The sequence below is a fragment of the Pituophis catenifer genome, unplaced genomic scaffold (assembly GCF_029215685.1).
Source record: "Pituophis catenifer annectens isolate HBS135680 unplaced genomic scaffold, rPitCat1.0.hap2 SCAF_1, whole genome shotgun sequence".
Classification (NCBI taxonomy): Eukaryota; Metazoa; Chordata; class Lepidosauria; order Squamata; family Colubridae; genus Pituophis; species Pituophis catenifer.
In genome coordinates, this window is record NW_027256881.1 from 81,200,913 (window position 1) to 81,223,352 (window position 22,440).

Sequence of the window (22,440 nt, forward strand, 5' to 3'; positions counted from 1 at the left end):
AGTAGTGTTTGTACAATTCAAAAAAATGTTTCTTGAATGTAGAAGACTTATAAAATAGCTTATTGTTGGGATGTACTTATTTATTTAGTCTGCCACAAATCAAATTACATAAGCAATTTGCCACTTTGTTTCCCATTTGTTCAGTCTGAAAAAGAATCCATTGTAAGTTATTCCAATTATTTTTCTGATGCCTTCAATAACTATTACTGTTATTACTACTATATTATTATTCACCATGGATTAAATTCTTACATGCATAGATTAGCAATGTAGATTGTTGTAGTTTTGTTTCTTGAAGGTTAAATGCAAAGTAAAAATTAGATATAAAGACTCTTCATATCTATTTGCCTTCTAATCATTCTTTACCCTTACAAATGTGTGTATCTGTTTTACTCAGAAAGTGCTAGACTCTTTTAATGAAGGAAAGGCTAAGTTGGAGTCAGCCTGCCAGGAAGGAGAAAATCTGTGTACTTACTTACCTAAACCATCTGTGAATGGTATTCAAGAACAGATATCTAAAGCTCATCAAGACTTCGAAGCATTTCTAAAACAATGTTTGAAAGATAAACAAGCTTTGGAAGAATGCATTGCAGAGTTGGAAAGGTAAGTTTCAGGAAGCCATATTTTATGTAGTATATAGATATGTTCCTTATGCTATACTTAAATTAATCGGAAAAAATACAAAATAGCCTCAGTAAGGACTGCACATTCATTCTACTATTTCTGTCTGGCCATCTTCAATTGTAGTTTTAGGATATAATTGGAAAAAAAAGGGAATAATGGCCAACACAACGGCAGTGTGAATGTTCTGTTCTAGTTTTTGTTTCAACTAGAGATTTAGAAAGTAATATTTTCAATAAAATGCATAATTTATCTGTGGTGGAGACAAGGTAGTATTGAGTGTTCATTTCTACAGGATCAGAAACACATAGAAAGTTGGCTGGAGATACTGTATGTTGCCATCCTTCTTGCCATCTGCTTTTTGGAGAGGAAGCTCCCACTGTACTGAATCTCTGTATGATTTGCAACCCTACTTAGAGCATTTCCACCCATTAAATGCACTGGAGGAGGGAGACAGAGCTCTTGGTGATTTGTAGTAGAAGAGCAGAAGCATAATGGACCTACTTTGCTGCTCACATAATTATCACATGAAGGTTTAATTGCTTGAATGTTTTGGGAACAATCTTTGCAGTGTCTTCAGTTTCTTCCTTAGCGGTGATAATAAATGCACACTGTGCCAGTTTAGAATTGGTAAAGTTCCAGAGTTACAATAATTCTCATGGTTTGCTTTGCCATATTTAGATGCTTGCTAAGTATTTTTAGAATACTTACAGCTATAGAGAAGTATGTTTTTTGTCAGTGCTGTTCAAAACATCAGTGTTCTTTCTAAGACACATCTAGATGAAGTAGGTGCATGTGGCATCCTGCATTTATCCAACAATAGTGGTATTGTTTATTTGCTTGTTTTACTATAGTTTTGAGGACCAGTGCAAGAGCTGGAGTTTATGGCTTCATGAAAAAGAAGAAAGGATAAACACAGAAGCTCTAGGGGAACACAAACAGCACATCCCAGATAAGAAAGACGAGGTACAGAAGGTAGAAGCCTTTTTGGAAGAACTTCTGCTTGCAAGGTATAAAAGCATATTTATTAACTAATTCTTTTTTTTTTTAATTAGCCGTACGATTATAACAATTACCCTACATTTTTGTTTGTGTATTTCAGCTGTTCTGAAGTACAGCTGCAGAAAGCTACAGCTCTGCAAGGTTCATTATTCACAGAATTGAATAAATAACAGGAGTTTGAATTTGGTTATAACAATGAAGTATTTTATAAGGGACAATTCACATTTTTCTATTGAGAAATAAGTGAAAGTAGTTCATATATTTGAATGTGAGGTGTAATTTTTATACCAGTTTTTCCTAGAAAAACTGAAAAAAGATGATTTCATCATAATGCACATTTAAAGCACAGATTGCCACTTTTTCGGCTGTATTCATTACAACTGACTGATATGGTGCTTATATTATTGTTGTTAATTAATCACTTGAAATAAAACAGCAAGGTAGTAATTTAAGTTACCTGAGAGTCAGTGTTCATATTAGGGCCTGGGAATAGAATTTAACATGTTCTAGCAAGTTCCAAATTTTTATGATTGTGATTTTATCTTTTGTGTGAATCTAATAGCTTTCATATCTGAACTATATTCAAATATCTTTCTGTAATCGCATGGTTTGCCTATATGTATTCAAAATTATATATTTATAGATGCATTTATAACTCAGGTTTTTTTTACTTTTTACATGTTTTCTTTAGAGAATCCTTTGATAAACTCTCTCAAAAGGCACAGTTTTTAAGTGAGAAAGACTACAGTACTGGAATGGAGGTTCGTCTGGCCTCTCAGCAATTTTCTGCTTATCAGAATTTAATCAAGGAAGTAAAGGAGAAGCTGCGGCTCTCTCAGATAGCTCTGCAAGATCACCAGACTTTGGAAGAAGCTCTGCAGGATATGTGGACCTGGGTGAAGGATGTTCAAGGAAAACTCAGCTGTGCTGAGGGCACCCTTGGGGACAAAGTGACCTTGGAGAAACGACACCTCCAAATTCAGGTAAAATAGCAACAGAATAGAAGAATTGACTTCAAAGAACTTTTGTCTTAATAACATTTTTGACTAAAGTTTAGATAAAACTGAAACTGTTTCCCAGAGTCAGCGATTGACCAGCCAGGACCAGACTTGCAAGCCTGCTGGGTGATCTTGGGCCAGTCCTTTTCTTTTGGGCCAACTCATCCACAGGGTTATTGTTGTGGGGAAAATAGGAGGAGGAAGCAGAGGTCAGCTTCACATAATTTAAGAACCGGTTTGCCCAGAATCTAAAATGTGAGCGCTCACCCACGTCTTGTGCATGTGATCTGTCCCCGTCCACACACACACACACACAAACACAGCCAGCCGAGGGTTAAGGAAACACTTTGGCACACACCCAGGTCTTTATCTCCAACTTGGCAGCGATTTACACACCGTCTGCCAAGTGCGTTTATTTCCACAAAACAGAAAGATAAGATACTTAGCGTACAAAAAGTCCAATCAGAATAATATTTCTCTCAGCAGTTCCGGACGAGGCTTTAGTGACTATCCAAGGTTTACTTTTGTTCGTCACAAGGATCACTGGCCACCACCCTCTATTATATAGTCTCTGGGGTGTGGTCCAGTGACTCAGTTCTAATCCCTAGCACGCCTCCTGAGCTGCTGCAATCATTTCTCCTTCGCTCTCATCCGAGCCATCTGTCTCCCTGCTAATCTCCTCTCCCTTGGCCGGCACCTGAGACAGTGCCAGAGGGGAGGGGCCTGGAGAGGGAGGCCTGGCTGACTCCTCTTCCTCATGCTCGGAGCTTTCTTCCTCCGATGGGACAGGCTCAGAGGGCGGGGCCACAACAGCATGTGCATGCTGCATCAAAAACACAGCCATTGTATAGGACGGGATAGCTTTGCTCACACGCGTGCATGTGGGTTACGTCAAAAACATGGTGATTGTATAATCACCATGGGTAGGCCCAGCCACTAGCCGTAATTACCAGTAATTACCAGTTCACCTGAACTGGTCTGAGCCGGCTGAATCTCACCCCTGGAAAGAAGGTGTGTTGAATATGTTTACCACCTTGAGTTAAAGGCAGGAAATAAACAAACAAGGTAATTAAATTATATTTCCATCAACTTTTTCTATTTTGTCCTTTATATTTACTTTTATTTTTCAGTCTTGTTATAGCTGGATAAAAGTTAACACAGAACATTTTCAAAGAGTAAAAACGGCATCATTATAACACCACAGAAATTTTAATGTCATCATGAAATGATTATGAACATCAGAAATGATGACAATCGTCAGTGGTAAAATGTCAATCCAATATTGATTTCCAAAGAAGAAAATATCCATGAGTTTTTGTAACCATTGATTCCCAAAGTATTATTTCAAGATCACTACTAAGGTCTTTCATAATAGCAAATACCTATAATGATAATCCTATAAGAGACAGTCAACAGAAAGCAAAATCTAAGTTACTATATTTCCCATGGAAAAACTACATGGATAAAAAATCTGTTGCATTTGTCATACCTGCAGAACAGGTAAAACAGTGCAAAAGATGTTGGATAGTATTCCTTTTCTCTGTAAATTGTTGACCTGGAACTTTTGTCTCCTAGGAAATCCTATTAATGAAAGGAGAAGGAGAGGTCAAGTTGAACATGGCCATTGGCAAAGCTGAACAAGCCCTTAAGACAAGTAATGAAGAGGGACAGAAAGTGATTCAGAGCCAGCTGCAAAGATTAAAAGACCTCTGGGGCAGCATTGTCAGCACCTCAGTGAGCTGTCAAAGGTAAACCTTTATGTTGCTGCTTTTCATTCTGATTTTTTTTTTTTTCATTCAGAGGACACTTGATGAAATAATAATGAATTGCCCAGAACCCAAGATTAAGGATAACGGGAAATTCATAAAAGGAAGTTTTACTGCCTCTTTTTCATTTGACTGTACTTTCCTCCTCACTAGAGGAAATTAGGACCTTTGCAAAAGTGTAATGTGAGACACAGAGAGCTCCTGGAAAAACAACCTCAAATCCAGCATTGAGAAGAATGAATTAAAGAAATGGCAGTATTAGTCTTCATTCCTCCGCACCCAACAGAAATATTGTTAAGAAAAAGGAAGAAAAGGAAGGGAAGGAGGGCATTGTTTTATATAAAATATGCAGAAAGATTTATTAACCCCCCCCCTTTCAATCCTGAATTATTTGGGAAGCCTTTTCTTCTTTCCCCCATATTCCTTATGGTTGCTTATCTACAAACAGAAAATCATACTGGGGCATACATTTTGCAACGTTCTTCATGTTTATTTCTCTAAGAACTTTTCATATTTTGATTTCTATGTTTCTGTTATATTAAGCTTGCTGGAGTTTGTGATAAATCAGTGGAATTGCCACCTGGAGAAGAAAAGTCAGTTGGATCAGTGGTTGGATTCAATAGATCAGAAATTGAAAGAGCCTTTCGAACCTCAGAATGGCCTGAAAGAGAAATTTTCTCAGCTGGATTGCTCCCAAACTATTGTTTCAGAAGTGGAAGAACGTTCTAATGACCTACACCAGCTCATAGTAAAAGCCAGAGAACTGCACGAGAAAACACAGGATGATTCTTTTGGAGAAACTGCTCAAGAGGAGTTGAAAACACAATTCACAAATATTGCAACAGTTGCCAAGGTGAAGATTTTTGTAATATGTAGGCCACCCAGAATTACAGAAGTGTTAATCAAGAAGGTTTAAAGGTTAAAATGTATGCTTTATATAGTCAACACAATTAAATGAATTACAAAACAAATCCAGTGAATCTGACAGGATTCCCACATTATGCTAAACTGTATTGTGCTTTTTAAATCAGCTGAACTTATTAATTCAATCCAGTCATTTGTAATTAAAGTTAAACATAAATTAGTGTGGTCCTGATTTCTGATTTGAAATAGAACTAGAGACCTCATAGAGAAAAAATGGCAAAAATCCAACATATCTATCACCCAAAAGGGTCAAAGTCACAAAAATAACTAAAATATAACAAAGGGAGAGAGCATAGAACAGATAGCAGGAAGAGAATAGAAGACAGATCACAAATTGAACAGAGAATTGAATAAAAAGGGAAACCCAATGCTTGTATGACATTTTTTTTATGACATTTAACTACATTTTGGAAAGCTACAATTCAAATTTAGAAGAAAGATGCAAAGAATATCTTAGTCCATGATGGTTAAAATTCTGGAAAACTATCAATACCGTACATTCAGAAAATTTACAGGGTCTAATGTACAAAGAAACTGTACAGTCTTTGAGGTTGAATGACTAAGGTGTAAAAAGCTGTTTGACTCTTTGAATTGGTGTTTACATATTTTCTATTGCATCTCTTCTTCCTTCACTAGTGTTGGACACCTCATAGTTTGCCCTTAATATACCATGCAAAGCTGCAATATTGGAGTTTCTTTATGGGTAAAATTCAAGGTGCTGGTTATCACATTTAAAGCTCTACATAACAAAAGGCCAGATAATTTGCATGATCATCTCTCCCTGAAATGATACAAGATCAGATAGGATAGGCAAATTCTGGGCCCCTTCCCTTAAATGTTGCCTTCTGGTGGGACTGAGGAAGCAGTGTTTATAATATTTTTAAATCAATTTTGAAGTGTGCAAAATTCTAGATGATATTAGTGATTTTTTTAGCCAACAATATAATTAGGTAAAAATAATGGTGCTAGTAAAACCTCTTCTCTTCACACTATATTCAAATAAGCAAACCTGGGTTGATTGCATCAAGCAGTAATCATTTCAATTCCTTAAACTCAGTTTTGAACAGTTTCTTTTTGATTTACAGGAAAAAATGAACATAGCTGAAGATATTGTAAAAGACCATTTGTTATACGTTGATGCAGTGCATGAACTTTCTGACTGGCTTCATTCAGCAAAAGAAGAGCTTCACCGCTGGTCTGACACATCAGGAGATTTGTCTGCCATACAAAAAAAAATAGCCAAAATCAACGTAAGAAATTGTTTCGTAGTTTCGTTATTAACTTTTGTACATGTGTGTTAAGAAGTTTACATAATGAGCTTTAATTATTTTTAAAAACCCTCTAATTTCTTTAGAACCAGATTGGGCACTTTTTAATTCCTCTGACTGTCTTCCTGCAGCAGAATGGAAGGCACTGAATTCTCTTGTTCTCTTTCTCTCAGTAATATTTTCCACAGGAACAAGAAAAAGGGGACTTTTGCAAAAAAAAAAATGCTTTTATTTTGCCAGTGGGATTCCTCTATTAGATGAAAAATCTTATATACAGATAGTCTTTGACTTACAGCCATTGATTTAGGGACCGTGCAAAGTTACAATGGCACTGAAAGAAATGACTGGTCCTCACATTTGTAATTGTCATAGCATCCCTACAGTCACGTGATCAAATTTGGTTGCTTGGCACCTGGCATGAATTTATGACAGTTGCAGCATCCCTGGGTTAGGTGATCATAATTTGCAATCTTCCCAGTCAGCTCTGACAAGCAAAGTCAATGGGGGAAACTGAATTCATTTAACAACCATGTGATTCACTTAACAACTGCAGTGATTCGCTTCACAACCATGGCAAAAAAGATCATAAAATCAGGGATGACTCACTTAACCATTGCTTTGGTTAGCAATGCAAATTCTGGTTCTAATTGTAGTGGTAAGTTGAGGACTACCTGTAGATGGAAGGACTCCTTTATCCATAGAAAATCATCATTAAATCCAATGTATTTTTTTTCTTTAATATTCAGCTGAGCACATGGTTCTATTTAATTACAGTAGTGGCCAAAATTGTGGAAACCTTTTTGGAAAAGTGTATTTTTGAGGTTTGATGGCTAATAACACCACTTTTTTTGGAGTTTCAAGATAATCATATTCCACTGCTGATATGGCTTGAGAATAGTCCAGACCTTAACCCAATTGAAAATCTATGGAGCCGACTAAAGAAACTTGTTAGTCAGAAGCGGCCCAGCAATAAAACCCAGTTAACAGAAGCAATCATTCAATCTTGGTTTCACATAGATTACCTCCAAGATCCCTTCCAACTCTGTTACTGTTACTATAGCTGCTATTCTAATAGCAACTCCTTCATAAAAGTTATTGCATTACATTCTTGATTAAATTATCTTTCCATTAATATAGAATTTTATGGTACTACTCCAAAAAAAGTGGTGTTATTAGCTAGTTTTAGAAAATACATTTTCCCAAAAAGGTTTCCACAGTTTTGGCCACTACTGTATAGTTAATAGCACTGCCTCTGCAGGTAAACAGTGATTATTAAGTAAATCAAAATGGCAATTATAAAGCAATACAGAAGAAATTGTGAAACAACTCTTCTCCCCAAATCCAGTTTATATGCCATGTACTATTTTGTACCACATTTCTCAGAAAATAAAACCGAGTCTTATTTTCTTTTAGACTTGAAAATAAGCACTTGGGCTTATTTTTGAGGCAGTCTTACTTTTTTTGAGGTGCAGCAGGCCAGACTTGGTGAGCTGGATGTGCTGTGGATGCACCATGACCTCCATTCCAAACGCTTAAGATTTGGAATGGAGGCTTTTGGGCAAATGGGAGGAAAATGGGGATGAGGATTTTCTTGCCTGCCATCCTTCCCTCAGTTTGTGCTGACCTTGAGGAATGGATGACAGCCAGAAAAATCCTCCTCCCCATTTTCCTCCCGTTCGCCAAAAAGCCTCCCGGGAGCCTCCCAAAAAGAGGGAAAAAGCAAAGCAGATGGCTGCAGAGCTGCCGGCTTCGGGAAAGTGGCCCAACAAGCAGAAGCGCTGCGCCCAGAAAGAGAAGAGCAAACACGGTATTTGTGCTGCCTCAAGGAACTAGCAGGCTGCAACTGCAGCTGGACAGTTGCCTCTCCCACGCCACCACTCGTGCTGGCCACACCCATCCTCCCGGGCTGATTTTCGGGGTAGGGGTAATATTAGGCCCACCCCCAAAAAATTAGGGTTGGGCTTATTATTGGGGGTGGGTCGTATTTTCAGAGAAACACGGTAGCAATGTTGGCATCTTATCTAATACTTAAAACAAAGTATTACATAGAATGCTTAATATAAGAACATTTTTTTCTCATTAAAATAATGATACTAAATTGTGGAAAGACTTGCTTAAGTATTTTTGCTATATCCCCCATTGCTTCTTCTGAACTTATAGCTCAAAACTGTTCAGTTAAGCTGATGATACTTCTAAAAGCAACCAGATACCTTGTTTATTTTAATAAAATCCAACTCAGTACTGCACTTCTCAGAAAATGTTACTCCCCCTCCCTGTCCTCCCTCCATAGGATTCTTAAGTATCTTTTAAAGTTGATTGTTGTTCGTTTAGGCATGGTTTGCCTTTGTTTTGTTTCTGCCTGCGCTTCTGTTTTTACTTTTCCCTTACATTTTAGCACGGCTTACACACACTTTTGGTGAAACTGCCAACGGTTGTGGAATGAGCAGTTCACAGCTCTGTAAAAATGCTGCATTTTGCTTGTTCGGCTGAAGTGGATCCCGGCCATTTCAGTTACCATGGTGATATTCCATTGCAGGAGCTGATAGATTCCAGACAGACTGGTGAGGGTCGCCTCCACAGGATCCAAACGCTGGCTCCTGCCGTGAAAAAGAACACAAGCGTTCAAGGGGGCAAAGACATGGACGCTGAAATGCAGGCCCTCCAGTCCGACTGGAAGCAGTGGGAAGAGAATGCTTTCCAGTCCCGAAACAGGCTGCAGGAACTGGAGAGTCAGATGGCCTGGTCAGAGCAGGAGTTTGCAGCCCAGGCTGTTCTTCTGGAAGAGGCCTTGCAACACTTCAGCACGTTGCTTGCAACCTGGTCTGAAGGCCTGACCCCTCTGGACAGTAAGCACACAGACCAAGAGCTGGTTGACTGCTGGCACCGAGAAAAGGTAAACTGCTTTCTTTCTGTTTGAGACTGTCCTACACTTTGATGGGGTGTGTGTGTGTTGCAGAGGGGTGCAGTGGGAAGAAAGCGAAGTTGCTAATGGACAGAAGAGAGTTCTCATTCAAACAAAAACAGTTCAGAGCACAACAACTGCAAAATGAGAACTTTAAATGCTCTCTCGACTGAAAAATTAATATATTGCAGCACTGGACTGGCTCAAACTCTCCAGCGTGGAGTCCAAAGGAGGGAACATACTTTGTGCTTGTTCCACCTACATTTTTACTTTTTTTGTTGTATGTATTTTAGTTTCAGAAAGTAGAATGTTTCAAAGCAAAATGTGCCAGCTTCTAGTACTGTAGCATCTTTATTGCCAACCCCCATCTCTAAAAATAAAAAAAAACCCTCTGGTTCCCAGAAGCTCTCATAAGCTATTCACAAAAATAAAAATAATGAGTCGCTGGACATTTCAGTACTATCTACCTGCCCAGAGAAGGGAGAAAATAGAAATGACCACTCCGGCCTTATCATGTTGGGAGAAATGGGTGCTTCGTAATTGTTTCTGTCTCTTAGAGTAACCACTTTGTGAATGCATCCACAATGTTTTCAGAATTTCAGATGCATCTATTAGTCATTACAATTTCAAAACACCTGCGTTACATATAAAACTGCAGGATGTTACTAATGTTGTGGAATTATTTCACAGCTTCCTGTGTATATTCACACTGCATTTCATTTCTCTTTTAAAAACTAAAAAAGTGGAGCCTCTTAGCGGAGGCAGAAATAAGCGTAGAGAAGCCTACTTAACTCAGTTTTCCAAGATGCTTTACTCAAGGGTGTGCATAAGTCTTTTTTTATGGTGAAAAAGGGCTTTTTTTGTAAGTCTTAGTATAATTTAAAATATATTCTGGTAGTTTGCTTTGTTTTTTGTGGGATAGCAATGGGTGCTCTTTGTTTTTCCAAATTCTACAACTGCCCTCACTGTTCCTACTTCCTGCCCATAAGAAACATTCCCTATACTCCTTTGGAATTTTTTTTTTTTAATTTGATTTATATGCCGCCCTTCTCCGGAGACACAGGGCGGCTTACAATGTGTTAAGCAATAGCCTTTATACTTTTGTATATTTATACAATAACTGGGTTATACAAAAAATTGCCCCCACAAACTGGGTCCTCATTTTACCTACCTTAGAAAGGATGGAAGGCTCAGTCAACCTTGAGCCTGATGAGGTTCGAACTTACAGTAATTGCAGACAGCTGGTGTTAATCACAATGCTTTAAACAAAGTACAAGGAAGTATTGTAGGAATGTTGAACGCTGCTAGAGAAACTGTAGTTCAAAGGGAAATAAGACTTTTATACACTATCCTGTCACTTTGGAATTAAAGTGTGAGAGCATTACACCCAGCTAGTGACAATTGGACTGAAATCTTCCTCTTCTTAGGGGGAAAAATTATATTTGGACATTTGTTTAATGTCCATTCAAAGCACTGAAATATTGAAAGAAGGACCAGTTCTCACACTTATGACTTGCAGCATCCCTATAGTCACATGACCAAATTTTGGTTGCTTGGCAACTGGCATGTATTTAGGATGGTTGCAGTAGTCCAGGGTCATGTGATCACCATTTGTAACCTTCTCAGTTGGCTTCTGACAAGCAAAGTCAATGAGGAAAGCCAGATTCGCTTAATGACCGTATGAGTCACTTAACAATTGTGGTAATTTGCTTAACAATTGTAGTAAAAAGGTCAAAAAATGGGACACAACTCACTTAATAACTACCTTGTTTAGCAACAGAAGTTTTGGGTTCAGTTGTGGTCGTAAATTTACCTGTAAAAGCAATCATTTGGTATCAAACTAACCTTTAATGATAAAATGTGGAAAATACTTGGCTGTGTCACAAGTTCCTAAACAATTTATATGATTAAAGCAATTTCCATTCCATTTAAAACATTGGTTCAGTAATGGCTTCTCTAATTTCATGGGTGCAGAAGAGGGAGGCCTTCATTTTATAATGAGGGGAGCATCACATGAAAGGACGTGGAACAACATGGTTTTGATCAAAGCTGGAATTAGGAAACTATGATTAAATCTTCAGGCTAATTTATTCCATTACTCCTTTCCAATTGACCAATTTTAAAACCATGAGATTTCATTTCAACTTGCCTAAAGATAATTGGCAATGGATGAGGAAGGAGATGGGAACAATACAAAAAGCCTTGAGAAGCTGCAATTTTGCAATTACACTGTCTTCCTTAAAATATTTCTTCCTTAAAAGTGTTGTGTTTCCAAGAAGAGAATGTCAAAATTGTTTTAAATTGTGAATATCATTTGTAATTTCTTACTGCGTTTATCATATGTACATATGGCCAGTAGAAGAAAATTGTGGTTTATTATTTTTATTCAACAGATTCCAGGATTATTATTTGATTTTAAAAATGCTTAGAAGGGTAGAGTTTGACTTTATTTTAACTTTCGTTTGAGAGGGTTTATTGAACCTTTGAATAATTACTTTCATTACTTTTGTAAATAACTCAAGGTGACAAACATCTAATACTTCCTCCTTCTCCTATTTTTCCTACAATAACCCTGTGAGGTAAAATGGGGTTGACAGAAAGTGACTGGCCCAAGGTCACCTGGCCAGATTTTGTTCCTAATGCAGGACTAGAACTCACAGGCTTCTGGTTTCAAGTCTGTTGCCTTAACCACTGGAGCTAATTGGCTACCTCCATACTTTCAAACCTGATTCCACTGATCAATCATCTGAACATTTAGTTAATTAATCAGTTCATGAATTTATTCTTTCACAACAAAATATGCTATTAATTTTTCCTCCTAACATTGACCAGAATGTATGCAAAAAAGCAATAAAAGTTTTTTACTTGCTTCAGTGAAAAATAATCACTGTAGTCTATATAAGTCCATTCCCATAGCAGATTTCATGGTTAATCAAACTCTGTTTGTTAAAAAACAGTTAAAAAAGCATTTTCCTAATATATATCTCATTACTGAATTTTTATCTACCAAAAAATAATAAAATTTGCCTAGGTGACTTGCAAATTTTAAAAACTTGGGGTTTATCTAAGAATTGGTATCTAATTTGCTTTTTTAGATAATGTGTTTGATTGACTGTACCTCCCCTAAAACAAGTCAGACCATGTGTTGGACTTCAAGGATCACCTTGCACTTTGCTATCCTATCAAACTTTTTAAAAGTTTAAATGAAAATGGTGAGAGCACTTCTGCTATGTTATAATCTTTCATTATGGTTTTGTTTTATAAAGGAAACTCTAGATGCCCTAACAAAGGCAGAATCTATTAATGATGATATTAAGACTCAGTTAAATGATCTTTGCCGGTTTTCCAAAGATTTGAGCACCTATTCTGCAAAGGTTTCCCAGTTGTTTAAAGAATATAATAGGTAAGTTTTCCATCTTCTATAAAGGGGGTTCTTGATTTATGACTGTAGGTTTAGTAACTGTTCAAACAGTTGAACAGTTTGAACAGCACTTAAAAAAAGAGACTTATGACTTCTTATTGTACTTATGACTGTTGTACCATCACCCCATGGTCACATAATCAAAATGTAGGTGTTATTAACTGGCATGTATTTATGATGGTTTCAGCATCCCAGGGTTACATTTGCAACTTTCCCAGCCGGCTTCTGACAAGCGAAATCAATGGAAGAAGCTAAATTTGTTTAAAGTTTGCACAATTCACTTTATGACTGTGATGATTCACTTAATGACCACAGCAAAAACGTTGTAAAATCAGGTGCAACTCACTTTATGACCACCTTGCTTAGGCAACAGAATTGTGGCTGTAAATCAAGGGCTTCCAATACAAGGTTATCTCTGTTCCCATCTATATTGTGAAGTTTTGCTGTAATTACTGCAAATTAAAATATTACACCAGTACAAAATAAAATGAATCTCTCTTTGAGCTAACAGATGCCAATGTAGGGGGCGCTATTTTGTTCTGATTTAGCTCATGAAGACCCTATCTGTTATATAAATAGTTTATATAAATATCTTAATATTTACACATTAGAATATTGATATAATATCAAGTTCATATATCACCTTTTCTCAACCTGATAACCTTAAGATAAATACAAGTCCAATTCTCAAAATCCCTGGGCCAACATAATCATTGGGATGAAGTCTGATGTAGTGTTGTCAACTTTTTTTCTTGGATCGTTACAATGTTAGTGAAAGTTTTTGAGAACCACCATATAAATCAGGGGTTAGCAATGTAGTGCTTGTAGGTACTATAAATTTATGCTCCGTGTGTATCTCCTATCTATCTATCTATCTATCTATCTATCTATCTATCTATCTATTGATCGACCGACCTATTTATCTATCTATTTATCTATCTACAGACTCTATCTATATCTATCTGTCTGTCTTCTAAAATTGGTGTATGTTCCAAAATCTTATGACATTCAAAATAAAAACATTCACAACTTTTAAGATTTGGTAGTCTTATGAAATATAGGCATTTTTAAAGAATGTACTTTCATTTTGTTGCCCACGTCAGATGTCATTTTTTCATTATTCATCACCCTTACTTGAAAGGCCATTCCTTGGTGCATCATGTGAAAAGTTGTAGCTACTTCTTTCTTCCTAATATAACCCCAATCTGTATTTCCATTTGTCTAACATGGTACCCGAAGTCTTTGCCTACAAGCTTCAAAGGGATGCCAAAGTAAAGAACAGGCCTTGCAACAGAGATTCAGGGCAGTCTTCAGAGATTTTCAGCAATGGCTGGTCAATTCCAAAATCACTACTGCCAAATGTTTTGATGTGCCTCAAAATGTCAGTGATGTTACAGCTAACATACAGAAAATACAGGTAATTCTTCAAATTCAATCCAGCGTTTTCAAAACATTAATAAAATGTACTTAAAGTGAATGTTTCTATCTGAAACTTGTTTTACTATTATGAAAAGAATCTGGAACTAAAACCATGATATACTCCATGGGCCTTAGTAAAAAGTTATTTTTTCATAGTATTATCCAATTAAAAAATGCTTCTATTCAGATGTGTTGCTGGTTGTTTCCCCTGTTTCCCACTTGGAAGTAGCATTTGCGGAAGTCAAATGGTTGTGCTTTCGTTGTAGATAGAACATAACTTGTCATGTTACATGAATACAGAAAAATTGTGGCTAATTTGAATTATGTTTAGTGGACACAAACTAGTCTCAAAGTATTGCTTATGAAATTGGATTCCTTTCACTAAATGTCAGTTAGGATTTACAAGTAGTTTTTGACTTGCAACAGTTCATTTAGTGACTGTTCAAAGTTACAATGGCACCAAAAAAAGAGACTTACCGTTTTTCACATGACCTTTATAGTATCTCCATGGTCATGTGATCAAAATTCAGATGCTTGGAAACTGGTTCATATTTATGAGAGAGTCCTGGGATCATGTAGCCTTCTGATAAGCAAAGTCAATGGGAAAGTCAAATTCATTTAACAACCATGTCACTAACTTAACAATTGCAGTGATTCACTTAACAATTATGGCAAGAACAGTTGTAAAATGGGAAAATTCACTTAACAAATATCTCACTTAACAACAGAAATTTTGGGCTCAATTGTGGTCATACATCGAGGACTACCTGTATTTTACTTTGGGAACTTGCTATATCTGTGGGAATACTTAACAAGTCTTGCCATGAGAAAAAACAAGTGAAAAACGGGATACATTTTTGAAATAATGTAAATCTATGTTTTGCGAGTTACCAAATTACTTACATTTTGTGGAGCCTTCTGGTTCACACCATAAACACTAATATTTTATTCCTAGTCCTTAAGTACTATTCTGAATAACCATGATTCTGTAAGTGTTGATTATATAAAAGATAACTTTTTAATGTGCTTTTTCGTCCTCACAGCCAGGCTATTTATAACTTACAAAATGGATACTTACAGAATCACTGAGAATCCAGTATTTATTTATACTTGTATATGAGCAATGTACAAATATACAAATCGGAGGAATATATGTGTTCTATCTTTTCCCATTTCTCAGCCAGCGCAGAAATATTTGGCTTTGAATCCAAAACATTTTGTCATATGTATTGTGCAATAATGATACAACCAAATTGTCTTTATGTATGTGTATTAATGAATGCAGTAAAGGGAACTAAGCAGAATGGAGGTTTCTATTGATAGAATATTGGCTTTAAAATGTAATTAAAATAATTTTTAGAAGGAAAATATTAGATGTTAGATGTTCTCTCGGCTTTCAATAATTGGAGAGAAACTTTCTACATCTTAGATATAAAAAGTTACACGAGCGACATAAATTATAGTTTTTTATGTGTTAGCTTTAGCAAATGTTGTGTTTGTACATATTGCTTACTACTTTTATCATTAGTCTATATATGTGTGTATTTTGGCTTAGGAATTCTTATCTGAAACTGAGACTGGTCAACATAAATTAAATTTAGTGGTATCCAAAGGAGAACTGTTAAGTTCTATATTACCTAAAGAAAAAGTTAAATCCATTCAAACCAAAATTGCCTCAGCTAAAGAGGACTGGAAGAAATTTATTTCCACTCTGCACCAAAAGGAAACAACTTTAGAGGTATGAGATCAATTACAAAAGAAATCAATAAGTTGAAACCATTTTTTTTTTACTTTTCCTTCTAAATGTACTTGCACTTAATTCTACATTAAGCCTAAATGATGGATCTTATCTTTTATCTATACCTCTTTTGTCTCGACCTTTAATAAAGTTTTTAAAGCCATTTTGTTTTTGGTCACTTTTAACATAATTATATTTTGGAAACTACAAAGAAGAATTTCTGATAACAATTACTAAAGCCAGGCAGATAGATTCTCAAATCCCAGACCTTTGTTGTGTTTTACAGATTAGTAACCAAAGCTTGTATTATGTTTCGAAAGGACTGGGAGGCCATATAGCCAATTAATACTGGGAAGATATGTTCCATATGTCTGGCAAGCTAATTTATCTTTTAATTAACTAAAGATTCTGGATGAACTTTAAAGACAGTCTTACATTTATTCTGTTTCAATAGTTTGGGCCAGTCAGTACAGAATATTGGTTCTCTTTCTCTAAGCAAAGAAATATATCATGGTAATGATAGATTTAATAGGGCTTCTGGATACTGGACTGTAGGGTGAAATATTTTATCCAAAATTATGGACTAGCAATGAATGCTGCCTCTCCTGATTTTTTTCTAGAATTTAAAGGTACAGATGAAAGACTTTGAAACAAGTGCTGAACCTCTTCAAGATTGGTTAAATAAAACCAAAGAAATTGTGCAAAGCAGTAATAATAATCTGCATGACCTTTCCACCAAAAGAAGAGAGCATCAGAATCTACAGGTAATATTAAGATAAGATATCTCTATTTATTTAAGCATGTTTGGGACCAATAGATTTCTTTACGAATGAAGGTGAATACACATGTCCCAGGATCCAATATGGCTTGGTCACTAGGGCCGGAGGTTTTGTCTTCCAAGCTTCTGGACTTGTGCTGGAGCCCATCTTCAATGAACTTCTCTCTAGCAGAGTGTGTGCTGTGATATGTGTCTGTTGTAAGTGGCTTTTTAGATGTTGATTGGGATATGTTGATGGCTGGCTTTTACGTCATTAGCTGTCGTTTGCTTGTCCTGCCCAGCCCTCGCCTTCTAAGTACTTGATAGACTGGTGATAAATCAGCACTCATGTTGACTGATGAGGGGCCTGTTTCCCAGGCTTCAATCACTTCCCTGGCTATTTTTGTGCCTGCTCGTCCAACAATCCTGGCAGCTGCAAACTTGAATGTGTGTCCCTGTTCATTACAGTGTGATGCTGCCAATGAGTTTGGGTCTCCTTGTCTGACAATGTTTCGTTAGGTTATATGTTCTTATGTACAAGCTGATTCATATGTTCAGCCCAAAGACAATTTTATCTGTTGTGGGAAAATCTAGCAAATCACATTTCAAAGTTCAAATCTTTTTGAACACCAGACTATTCAATCCAGCGCTGATGTGGTCTTCATTGCTGCAAGGGGATATTTAATTTGATACTGCAAAAAGAATCCCTCACTCTTGGCAAAGAAAAATGTTCACAGAACATGTTCACTCTCCCACGTGTGGGAGAGAGAGAATGTTGATCAATAACAACAGACTAGGCTTCATACAATGTTTATAACCTTGATTAATATGTTTATGTCATGGGCATTTTATCCTATTTTTCATTAACAAATATTGTGATTAGATTGCTGAAAAACTGCTTGAAACTGAAGCGCTATTTTGAGGAAAGGTATTTAATCCCCCAGTTGAAGAAACAATACACACTGTCACGTGTGAAACTGATCATTAGGAAAGGCTTAGCATTTCCAAGTCCTTTAACAGAACTTTTCTATCCATCTACCTTCCTTGCTGCTTGCTCTTTTTCCCCCTGCATTAGTACTAAACAGATATGTGCTTATGCTTTGCAGTCTGTCCTTGAAGAAATAAAATGTAATGAGCCTCAGCTCAGCAGATTAAAAGAAAAAGCTCAGCAGCTTTGGGAAGAACAAGCTGCCAGCAAAAACTTTGTGCACAGAGTTTCTCAGCTATCATCTTTCTATCTTGCTCTGAGCAACCTAACAAAGGTAATGCTCCTATATGTGCTTATATGCAACAAATCTAGTAAAAAATAGAAGCCTGCCTTCTGAAATGCTGCATATCTGTTTATGAAATGGCTTCTGTATTCTGTATTCTGTATCTGTATTTTAAAACCAGTATGGTTGAAGGCATACTGTATTAAGAGAAATATTACATTAAGAAAATGGAAACAGACAGGTATCATTTTGTAAGAAAGGAACATTGTGAACTTTTAAACTAATAAATCCAAGGCCTAACCAACAGAAGAAAGAAGAATGCACTGCTCATCTAACACATGATCTCCTGAATCGTTATAAAATGAAGACCTTGGGTGGGTCACCAATAAAACTTATTTTATTTTATTTATTAAATTTATTTGCTATCCATCTCACCATGAGTCAACTCTCGGTAGCTTACACCATTAAAAACAGTAAAACCATATATATATATAGGGGAGGATTCAAGGGGAAGGCTCCGGGAGGGGGAATGTGGGATCTACTAATGGTACATCAGTCACCTCCAGCGTGATACTCCTTCATTGGCGCCCCAGGCCAGCTGGCAGACCCAGATCTTCAGGCCTTTATGGAAGGTCAGGAGGTTGGGGGCAGATCGGGCTGGAACCATAGCAGAGAAGGGTCTTTTCCTGGATCCCACCTGCTGGAATTCCTTGACCAATGGTATCTGTGGCAGGCCTACTCTGCTGGCATGGGTGGGGCAGGCCTATCCCACTGATAAATAATGCATATCGAACTGAATAAAATGTTCATACTATATAATTAACAAGTGTATCCAATGCATACGTAACTTTTTTTAAAAAAATATCTGTACTGGGATCCATAACTTGTTGCCACATGTGATTTTTATAAATGCAAGAAGGATTTAAAAAGTATAATCAAAAGAATCACCCAGCCACATTCCTTAGATATGTCAAACGTGTACAGTAGTCTAATTCCAAGCAAATTTTAATTCTGGATTCAGTGCTGTAAGTGATATGTGAATCCTGGAGAAACACAGAGGAGGAAAAATGGGGCAGTTAAAATTTTGCCCATTTACTCATTCTGAACTTAGTTTTCTGAGATTTCCCTTTCTGATTTTTTTTTCAACTCTAGTGGAATGATAGATTATCTGAATGGTTGGTAATGTTATCATCTGTATGAATTTAAGGAAAAGGTCTCCAGAATGGACAGAATAGTAGCAGAGCACCAACAGTTCTCTCATGGGCTGAAGGAGCTTCAGGACTGGATGGCAGATACAATTCAGGTGCTTGAATCTTACTGCTGTCCCACGGCAGACAAAAACGCCCTCGATAATAGAATGGCAAAGCTTGAGGTAAGCAGATAAGATGTCAAAGAATCCTACACATCAGGATTTCCATTCTAAATGATTTTATTCATTGATTTATATTATATTGTCTAATAGTGTAAAATGGATTATACAAAATTATATATGTATTTTTTCTAAGAGTTACTTAGTTAGTTAGAGATATAGAGATAGAGATAGAGATAGAGATAGAGATAGAGATAGAGATAGATAGAGATAGATAGATAGATAGATAGATAGATAGATAGATAGATAGATAGATAGATGATAGATAGATAGATAGATATACATGGTATATATATATGGTATATATATATATTGAGTGGTAGATTTTAAGCAGTTTAATTTATTATACATTTTATTTATTTACTTGGTTGGTTATTTATATTATATACTTTACTTAACCAAATGGTTTTAGCAAAAAAAAAAAAATCAGCTTAGTGTTGAAATAGTTGGAGACTTATTCAATCAACTATTTGATTGTTTGCAAACAGTTGGGATTTGGGGTCAGTACTGCTATGGGCACATGTATGGTCTCCTAGTTGCTAAATAATCTGACTCCCAAAGTATAAATCCCCAGCAGGGCAACAGCCTTATACTGGCTCAATCAATTTTAAGTAATAACGTACCTGGACTGTACCTTTATAAGTTTTTTTTTTAATTTAAACATTTGAATTCTGCTTCCCATACTAAAATTGTGGATTGCTTTATGGTAATCAATATCTTGTAGTGATTAATGTGGTTTCTCAGGTAGTTACGGCTACCTAACGGTTTGTTTATTTTTAAAGTATTGGAGCAGACTTTTACTTGACCAAAAATATTGTTGTGTACAAGAGTCTCATTGTCCTTTTTTAATTGCTGAAATACCCAGGTATCAATGAGCACAACAGATAAAAACTCCTTTATTTCTAGAAAACTGTAAATATTCTTTCTGAAAACTACAGTTTTGTTAAATTTTTTCACTAATAACATTTTCCTCAACATTTTTTAAAATCAAATTTCCTGTTTGGAAAGCCCTTAAAAAAGAGTAGAGAGCGAGGAAAGTGAGGAAATATTTAAGAAAATAGGAGGAAGGTGTATTGGATTGTTTGCTGCATTGAATTATTTGTACATGAGCCACGGCGGCGCAATAGTTAGAATGTAGTATTGCAGGCTCCTTCTGCTGACTGACTGCAATTTGGCAGTTGGAATTTCACCAGGCTTAAGGTTGACTCAGACTTCCATCCCTCTGAGGTCACTAAAATGAGGACCCAAATTGTTGGGGGCAATATGCTGACTCTGTAAACCGAGAGCTATAAAGCAGTGAAGCGGTATATAAATCTAAGTGCTGTTGCTACAAATAATAAAGATGGGACACAAATATATAAATAAATAATTGGAAGAAGGTACAGGATGACAATAAGAATAGAAACAGGGTCTCTTTGCTTTTCAGGCAATCCTTTCATTAAAGCAAGAGAAAGAAATTCAAATGAAAATGGTGGTGACAAGAGGAGAATCTGTTTTGCAAAGTACGTCAGTAGAAGGAGCATCTGCGATTGAACAACAGCTGAAAACGCTTAAGGACACATGGGCTTCCCTCTTGTCTATGTGTATCCACTGCAAAAGGTAAAACACAATATGGGTATGAAAGAATTTATAAAATGCACTATGCAAACCTCAGCATAACAAATTACAGAGAATAGTCTACATCAGTGTTACTTAAGAATGATCCTAGGACCCTGGGAGTTCCTCAAGACTCTCTCAGATATCCCCCAAATTATTTGTCAGCTGTGTTGAAATGTAATACAATATTAAAATTCCATCAAACAATGGTAAGAAACAGTAGTTGTTCAAGAGTCTTTTTTCCTTTTCTCTTTGTCAAAAAATACTAATTTAAACATGGCAAACAACACGCAAACAACACACATCAACAATCAATTGTTGTTGATCAGCGATCAGGTATAAATATCTCCTTCTTGTGTATTATAATTTCCTTAGGTATTTCTCCCAGTTCCACAGATTTTACTATTTCATTAAAAGACCAAACACTTGGGGATGTCGGCTAAATGAAATAGCTGGGCTTGTATAAACATACAGAGACATCCAGGACAGCCAGATTATTTCAAAATAACTCTTAAAAGCCTTGCAAATAGCACAGCTGCTTTAATAGTTCTTTAATATGGAGTGCTTTTTGTGAATGCATTGCACATCCGTAATATAGGTATTCTTAATATATATAGAATAATTAGAACCATTTGATGATAATGTAATTGGAATTAGATTATTGAATTATTCTGATACAGAACTAAGTATATGTATTAATATTAACATTTCAGCCAGCTTGAAGGAGCTCTCTCCAAGTGGACAAGCTACCAAGATGATGTTCAGCAGTTTAGTAGTTGGATGGACAAAATAGAAGCAATTATGAATGCCTCAGAAAGACAGTATTCTGAACTGAGGGAAAAAAAATCTTCACTCAGCAAATCTAAGGTTTGTAGAAAGTCTATCCTAAAAATATATAATTACAATAGCATATTTTAGTAGTAGAGCCATTTTGGTTCACCAGGCTAGAAAGCAAAAGACTGTGAGGTCCTGTTTTAGCCATGAAAGCCAGATGGGTGACTTTGGGCCATCTCTCTCAGCCCAACCCACCTCACAGGATTGTTGTTATAGAAAAAAGAGGAGGAGGAAAGAGTATTAGGTATGTATGCGATCTTGAATTATTTATTAAAAAATAATAAAGGGGGGGGAGAGAGAGAAAAGATAGATAGATAGATAGATAGATAGATAGATAGATAGATAGATGATAGATATTCCCTCGCAGAATAAAAAATACTATATTATCAGAGGAGTTGCTTTCTCTTGGCATATTTAAGTCTATTTCTCAACTCTATGAAAAAGTTTATTTCTTTAATGTAAATAGCTCCTATTTAAAAAAGACTTTACAAACTTAATGTTTATCTCTGTTCTGATTACATGTGTACCTTCAGAATAGAATTTAAATTCATTTTTTACTTCTCCTTATTGTTTAATCAACAAATATAAATTTTTTTTTACTCTTTTGACAAATC

General features: G+C 36.2%; 1 protein-coding gene across 1 annotated transcript in view; it reads left to right on the plus strand.

Moving 5' to 3' along the window:
- Positions 1-22,440, plus strand: part of SYNE1 (spectrin repeat containing nuclear envelope protein 1) — a 335,993-nt gene that overhangs the window by 129,123 nt on the left and 184,430 nt on the right. The window contains exons 48-62 of the mRNA XM_070932643.1: positions 398-603; positions 1,476-1,631; positions 2,315-2,606; positions 4,197-4,369; positions 4,931-5,240; positions 6,397-6,561; positions 9,116-9,472; positions 12,748-12,884; positions 14,142-14,319; positions 15,877-16,059; positions 16,680-16,823; positions 17,923-18,078; positions 19,235-19,399; positions 20,823-20,995; positions 21,706-21,859. Coding sequence (XP_070788744.1) covers positions 398-603; positions 1,476-1,631; positions 2,315-2,606; positions 4,197-4,369; positions 4,931-5,240; positions 6,397-6,561; positions 9,116-9,472; positions 12,748-12,884; positions 14,142-14,319; positions 15,877-16,059; positions 16,680-16,823; positions 17,923-18,078; positions 19,235-19,399; positions 20,823-20,995; positions 21,706-21,859 — 2,949 coding nt within the window. The remainder of the gene's footprint in view (positions 1-397; positions 604-1,475; positions 1,632-2,314; positions 2,607-4,196; positions 4,370-4,930; positions 5,241-6,396; positions 6,562-9,115; positions 9,473-12,747; positions 12,885-14,141; positions 14,320-15,876; positions 16,060-16,679; positions 16,824-17,922; positions 18,079-19,234; positions 19,400-20,822; positions 20,996-21,705; positions 21,860-22,440) is intronic.